This window comes from Xenopus tropicalis, chromosome 2 (genome assembly GCF_000004195.4).
Source record: "Xenopus tropicalis strain Nigerian chromosome 2, UCB_Xtro_10.0, whole genome shotgun sequence".
Classification (NCBI taxonomy): Eukaryota; Metazoa; Chordata; class Amphibia; order Anura; family Pipidae; genus Xenopus; species Xenopus tropicalis.
In genome coordinates this window covers 29,031,087-29,037,445 of record NC_030678.2, presented here as the reverse complement: position 1 = coordinate 29,037,445, position 6,359 = coordinate 29,031,087, and the positions used below count along the sequence as shown (strand labels likewise).

General features: G+C 38.7%; 1 protein-coding gene across 7 annotated transcripts; it reads right to left on the bottom strand.

The window, feature by feature from the left end:
- Positions 1–302: 302 nt before the first annotated feature.
- LOC116406484 (anaphase-promoting complex subunit 4-like) lies at positions 303–5,199 on the bottom strand. Of its 7 annotated transcripts, none has more exons than XM_031896639.1 (7): positions 4,430–4,558; positions 3,559–3,656; positions 2,937–3,106; positions 2,521–2,598; positions 2,166–2,336; positions 1,799–1,869; positions 645–733 (listed from the first exon to the last, which is right to left on the bottom strand). In XM_031896639.1, the coding sequence occupies exons 1-6, from the start codon at positions 4,488–4,490 to the stop codon at positions 1,842–1,844; spliced, it is 606 nt and encodes a 201-aa protein (XP_031752499.1). In that variant the 5' UTR covers positions 4,491–4,558; the 3' UTR covers positions 645–733; positions 1,799–1,841. The 7 variants fall into 7 exon arrangements, 3 of the variants coding, with proteins under 3 accessions (XP_031752498.1, XP_031752499.1, XP_031752500.1); XM_031896640.1 differs by having other exon boundaries at positions 1,799–1,863; XR_004221229.1 differs by lacking the exon at positions 3,559–3,656 and adding an exon at positions 5,094–5,199 and having other exon boundaries at positions 303–733; positions 1,799–2,336; positions 4,430–4,476.
- Positions 5,200–6,359: the final 1,160 nt, after the last annotated feature.

The following is a 6,359-nucleotide window of genomic DNA, read 5'->3' as shown; positions in this document are numbered from 1 at the left end:
GTAATGCCATCAAAAACAGCTCACAGAGAGGAACACTATGGCTGTTTTGCAGTTTATAGAGAAGTGTGTCAGGTCATGCCGGGGGGTTTGTGAGCCCGGTACTGCTGGAATGAATGCCTCTCCTGTGCCCCTGGTGACACTCGGTACAGAATCTAATATTGGAGTTTATTTTGGGCAGTTCTGGATATGTTAGTCGGCTAGTGTCCCTAGATCTCTAAGTTCCCCAGGAGATGGGACCCAAATATGTTCACATTTAAGTGATAGTGCCATTCTGGTGCTTTCATGTAAGAATAGAATTTCAGTTTCTTTGTGTAGCTTGTTATTTATTGTGTCTGTATTATTCTCTGCTTGTATCACTTCAGGTTCTGCTCAGTGTGCGAGAGATTTGTGTGTTCAGGAACAAGCACTGCAATATCTGCAATCGCTGCACCTCTAAGGTAAAAGGTTAATTATTTACACATCCCTGGATTCTATACAAATCCTCTCCATAGCATTTGGCATTCAGTAGGGCTCACATTTCCTCTTTGTGAGACTGGCGGTACCAGGAGTCCAAGCTTTCCTCTGTCACATCAACTGCTTCCGCTGAATTTGTCTGTCCATCATCCGCAGACTGGTTTAATTCCTCCTCTTCCTCTGTCACATCCTGAGAATGCAGAATCTCTTCTTCTTCCTCTTCCCCATCATCTTCTGCATCCATCTCAAAGACTCACACATGGCGCAGGTTTGAACTGAGCTGAAGATAGATACAGAAATTAATAACTTTTATACAAAATCTAATTTTCCCACCAAGTTAGATTTGTGAATAGGGTAAAAAACCCACCATTGTTTATTTTACTATAATAAGTGCCTAATATTGGAAGGTGAATGCATATTTATTTTCCTATACAGTGACATGCCAACACAAATATTGTCTTAAAGGTAAGAAATTTAGTCTATTGCAACCCTGCAGATTTCTTTCACGTATGTGCCGACCCAACAAAATCTGATCTAAACCTCCTATGTAGCTTTGCCCTTAAACTGCTATGAGGCATTACAAAACACAAGAACCCCGGCTATAAAAATGAAATTAGTGATTGAGTTCATGGGGGACATTTCTTGTCCTGTAACTTTATACACTTTCCAACGTCAGCTGAATCACCCTCACTGGTTCTGTAGAACAGGAAGTAGCAGTAAAACAATATTAAAGGGATACTGTCATGATTTTTATGGGGTACTTTTTATTTCTAAATTACACCGTTTACATTGCAAATAATTCACTCTACCATTTAAAATGTTATTCTTGAACCAACAAATGTATTTTTTTTAGCTGTAACATTGGTGTGCATTGTGCCCGAGTCTGAGCTTTCAGAAGGAGCCAGCGCTACACATTAGAACTGCTTTCAGGTAACCTATTGTTTCTTCTACTCCCATGTAACTGGAGGAGTCCCAAGCCGGACTTGGATTTCTTACTATTGAGTGCTATTCTGATACCCACTGGGAGCTGCTATCTTGCTCCCTTCCCATTGTTCTGCTGAACGGCTGCTGGGGGGTGATATCACTCCAACTTGCAGCGCAGCAGTACAGTGAGACTGAAGTTTATCAGAGCACAGGTCACATGGCTGTGGCACCCTGGGAAATGAAGAATATGGCTAGCCCCATGTGAAATTTCAAAATTAAATATAAAATAAAATCTGTGTTTTTGAAAAACAGATTTCAATGCAGGATTCTGCTGGAGAAGCTCTATTTACTCAAGTGTTTTGAAAAAAATAAAACGTGTTATCCCATTACAGTATTCCTTTAACACTAGAAATATACTCACCACACATGCAACTTTGCGTATGCCACAGAGACACAGTGCGCCTTCATGTTCTCCAGCAGCCGCCCCTGACTCTCCACAAATACAGGAAAAATACAAGAAAAAACAGATTAATCACCCCAGCAATTTGTATCATCCTTCAGAGTTCTTTTTTAACTTTCTTTGGTTCAACATTTGGTCAGGCAGATCCCCAGTGAAGCAGCAGCTACTCAATAAATCTCACACAAACGCCCTGTAAAGGATTGCATGGCACACAAATAAACCCAACAGAAAAAAATAACAACTGCATGGCACATGAATGTGAAAGCTACTAGTACTGTGTTCAGGTGTGTGTTGTGCAGCGTAGCGCTTTTCAGTGGACTGCACCCACCTTTTGCTCGTGTCCCAGGGGAAGCCATCTTCTGTTTCTTCATCACTATACAGGGAAGAGAGTGGCAGCTGAGCCAATACCCTATCCTTCCTTTCCACTTCAGAGTTGTCCCTAAACACCACAGTCAGGATATCGTCGTCATAGAAACGTGCATCTAAACAGCTGTAGGAGCTAAAGGTTGGAGAGAGTAGAAAGATGACCCCTATGTGCATTATTTCAGCAATAAAGGCAATGTACTAAACTCTTGTAATGAACTAAACATTTTTATTAGACCCCACAAGTAAATTTGCCTTTCCTTCACCTTTAAGCCTCCCCATTAGAGCATTCTTGTATGTTTATTAAAAAAAATGCTCACTTGGTTTCTGTGTCTTCAGCAGCACTGCTGTTTAAAGAGTTTCCAATACTCACAGCTAAAAGTGCATCATTTCTGGACCTGAAAACAGTAAAGGTAATTAGTCTTGCGCATCAAATTGGCATTCATGGTCTGTATTTCAGCCTGGAGAGATATCCACGTAACACGATATATGGATAGATCCTTATGTTCAATGTTCCCCTGTAGATGGAGTTCACTGCATTACAAAGTACTTTCCACATCAGTGGATTCTGTACAAAGAACTGCATGGCTCCTTTGTTTTCCTGATGCAGCAGGAAGATGGTCACACTACCACTGCTCTGTGCATCACATTAGCAAGTTACAGAGCTCTATGGCCAGTGACATTACATAGTACCAACAGATCAGTGTGTAGCTATGGCTCCCAGTACATCTCTCACCGTGACAGATCAGTTGGCTGCCCAAGTAGGAACACTTTAGAGGACGAGCTCTCCAGCATGCGGACTTGTCGTTCCAGCTGTAAGCATACAAAAGTCCAATGAAGCAACCTTGCAGGCACTTGGTACAAGGGAAGGCACCGCTTTTGTTGCACAGACATTCCTATGATTTGCTGCAATGTAAGATACATGTTACTGCCATCGTAGTTCAACACTCAGTTTGGGACAAAACATTCATCTGTTTAATTCTATGTGGAAATCAGAAATGTAATCAGGTGATTAGATTTTGTAATGTAATAAAAAGCATGGAGTATGTACCAATTCTAGGAACCCATAGCAGCCAATCAACACGCAACATTTGCTAACCTGCATCCACCAGAGGCACCACACTAACAATGCCTGCCATAACCCACCTATGCAAGATGAACCAAACATCCAGTCTATGCACCACCATGATCCTTCCCAACCTAGCCAATCATAATAAAGCAATTGTACCCTTTTCCCATCAAACTGCCATGTCAGTCAAGTGGTTCTATATGAAATGACAGGTGTGTTGCTACAGCCTATACATCGCTAGGGATTATTCTCACCAATCAGGAGAATAATACAGTGTACATATGCTTACTGCTGGTTTAGTCAAACAGTGGTCAATGACAGCTTCCATTTGCCTTTTCACAGAGTGCAAAGACTTTTCAGGGTAGTAGGGAAACAGCAGTGGGCTCTCTGCAGGGATGAAAAAGATTAACTAGGTCTTCAGAATCTCTTATAAATGAAGCATTATTTTACAGGTCAGTGGGGCGCTACATTTAAACACCACTCTTACTTTTCCCATGTTAAATATTATGTCTACTATGATCTTCAATGAAGGCTTAGAAGAGAGGAGAAAAATAAACTTTTCCTATGGTATGCATTAGGGCAGGGACAGGCCTGAAGCCCCTTTTAATCCTTACAGGGTAATCCACACTCTTTACTACTACTTTACTACAGCCAAACCTCACTCAGTCAGCACTTTTGTGTTCCCAGTCCTAGAACTCTGATCAGCCATTCCTTTTGCTGTGGCGCTTATTGATTGTTCTCTTATCCTTCTTGCTAGCGGTGCAACATTTTATTCCACCCCATCTTCCTATAAGATCCATGGCCTCTGATCATTCAAACCAACCCCGCCCCTTTGAACCTAACAGTGAAAGCGTTTCATTGCTCTCCCCAAAGCGCTATTTTACCCAGTTCCTCCCTTTAATGTTTACTTCTGAAACCCAGACTGTAAATTTGATGGTTCTGGCAAATGCCAAAGGGACTACTATAAGATGCTATAGACATTCACTATTTATTGGGCCTATGGGGGCTCTTTGGATCTCTGTGTACTGTAACTGGCAGGGCCAAAATCCCAGTCTGGACCTGTGACATCTTCTAAACCAACATGCCACTCCCTGCCCACAGTTTCCAAATGAATCAGGGGCAAAGCTAGTTTGTAATGTTCAGTTAAAAGACCATATTACCTTGTTTAGTTCGGGAAGTACGTGGCCCTCTGACATTCGGAGCATGGCTAGAAAAAGACATTTTATTAACACAATTATTTTTCCCTTCACTTGGGCAAGTGGCCAGCAAACCCAGCAATACATTCCCATTTACAAATACAAATTAGCTTTAAAGAGGTGGTTTACCTTTAAGGTAACTTTTGGTATATTATAGAATGGCCTATTCTTAGCAAATATGCAATTAGTCTTTTTCTTTTTTCCTTCCTCTTCTACACCATCTTTCAAGTGGGGGTCGCAGTAATTGCTACTTTGCATTCTTATCTTTCTGTTTAGTCCCTCTCCTATTCATATTCCAGTTTCTCATTCAAAGCACTGCCTGGTTGCTAAGGGTAATAAGGCCATAGCAACCAGATAGCTGCTAAAATTCAAAAATAGAGAGAGCTGCGGAACAAAAAGCAAAATAATTGAAAATCCATTAAAAATTACCAATTGCAAAATGTTTTTAAATATATATTGTAAATAATAAGAACATCATTTACTATATGTACCAAAAGTTTCCTCCATGCAAAAGTTTGGACAACTTTAGCTGGTGTCCAGCTATAGAAACAAACAACAAGGCTGGACATAAAAATCAGGGTCTCAAAAACAAAACTATTTGTTTGCAAATAACCAGTTAGACACTGACCTGAAAATACGTCATTTCAGGCATACTATTTGTTGTCAGCTCAGTGACACAGAGAGAGACTTGAGATCACTAGGCAGGCAAAGTCCCAGGCAGGACCCATAAACCTGTAGAAAAAGCAGATATTTTGTATTATGTAACATAATTCTAGTTATACCTCAGTGAATACGAATGTAGGATTCTGCTTAACGTGCAACTAAAGTAACATGTGAATTAGGCTAGTAATTATGTAATGTATAGGGCTAGAAGGGCAGGAGACCTGACAGAGAATGTCCGTCCCACAACCACACACACACATTATATATATAATAGGTAATATTAGATAAATTGTATATTTAAAAGTCCATTTAAGAGTGGGCTGGACACACACACACACATTTATAATATAATAGGTAATATTAGATAAATTAGTATATTTAAAAGTCCATTTAAGAGTGGCGCTGGAACACACACACACACACACATTTATATATATAATAGTAAATTAGATAAATTAGTATATTAAAAGTCCATTAAGATGGGCTGGAACCACACACACACATTTATAATTATAAGTAGGTAATATAATAATTTAGATATTAAAAGTCCATTTAAGAGTGGCCTGGACACACACACACACATTATATATAATAGGTAAATTAGATAAATTAGTATATTTAAAAGTCCATTAAGAGTGGGGCTGCACACACACACACATTTATATATATAATAGGTAATATTAGATAAATTAGTATATTTAAAATCCATTTAAGGGGCTGGCACACACACACATTTATATATATAATAGTAATATTAGATAAATTAGTATATTTAAAAGTGGGCTGGACACACACACACATTTATATATATAATAGGTAATATTAGATAAATTATATATTAAAAGTCCATTTTTAAGAGTGGCTGGCAACAACACACACATTTATATATAATAGTAATATTAGATAAATTAGTATATTTAAAACCATTTAAGATGGCTGGCACACACACACACATTTAATATATAATAGGAAATAGATAAATTAGTATATTTAAAAGTCCATTTAAGAGTGGGCTGCGCACACACACCACACACATTCTATATATATAATAGGTAATATAGATAAATTAGTATATTAAAAGTCCATTTAAGAGTGGGCTGGACACACACACACACATTTTATATATATAATAGGAATATTAGATAAATTAGTATATTTAAAAGTCCATTTAAGAGTGGGCTGGCACACACACACACACATTTATATATATAATAGGTAATATTAGATAAAT

Excerpts from the sequence above, each read along its gene's own strand:
- LOC116406484 (XM_031896638.1), bottom strand. The coding sequence starts at position 4,490 with ATGTCTTTTTCTAGCCATGCTCCGAATGTCAGAGGGCCACGTACTTCC. Across the intron at positions 3,107-3,558 it reads ACTGTTTGACTAAACCAGCA|CAAATCATAGGAATGTCTGT; the intron begins GTAAGCATATGT and ends CTTACATTGCAG. Across the intron at positions 2,599-2,936 it reads CAGCCAACTGATCTGTCACG|GTCCAGAAATGATGCACTTT; the intron begins GTGAGAGATGTA and ends TACTGTTTTCAG.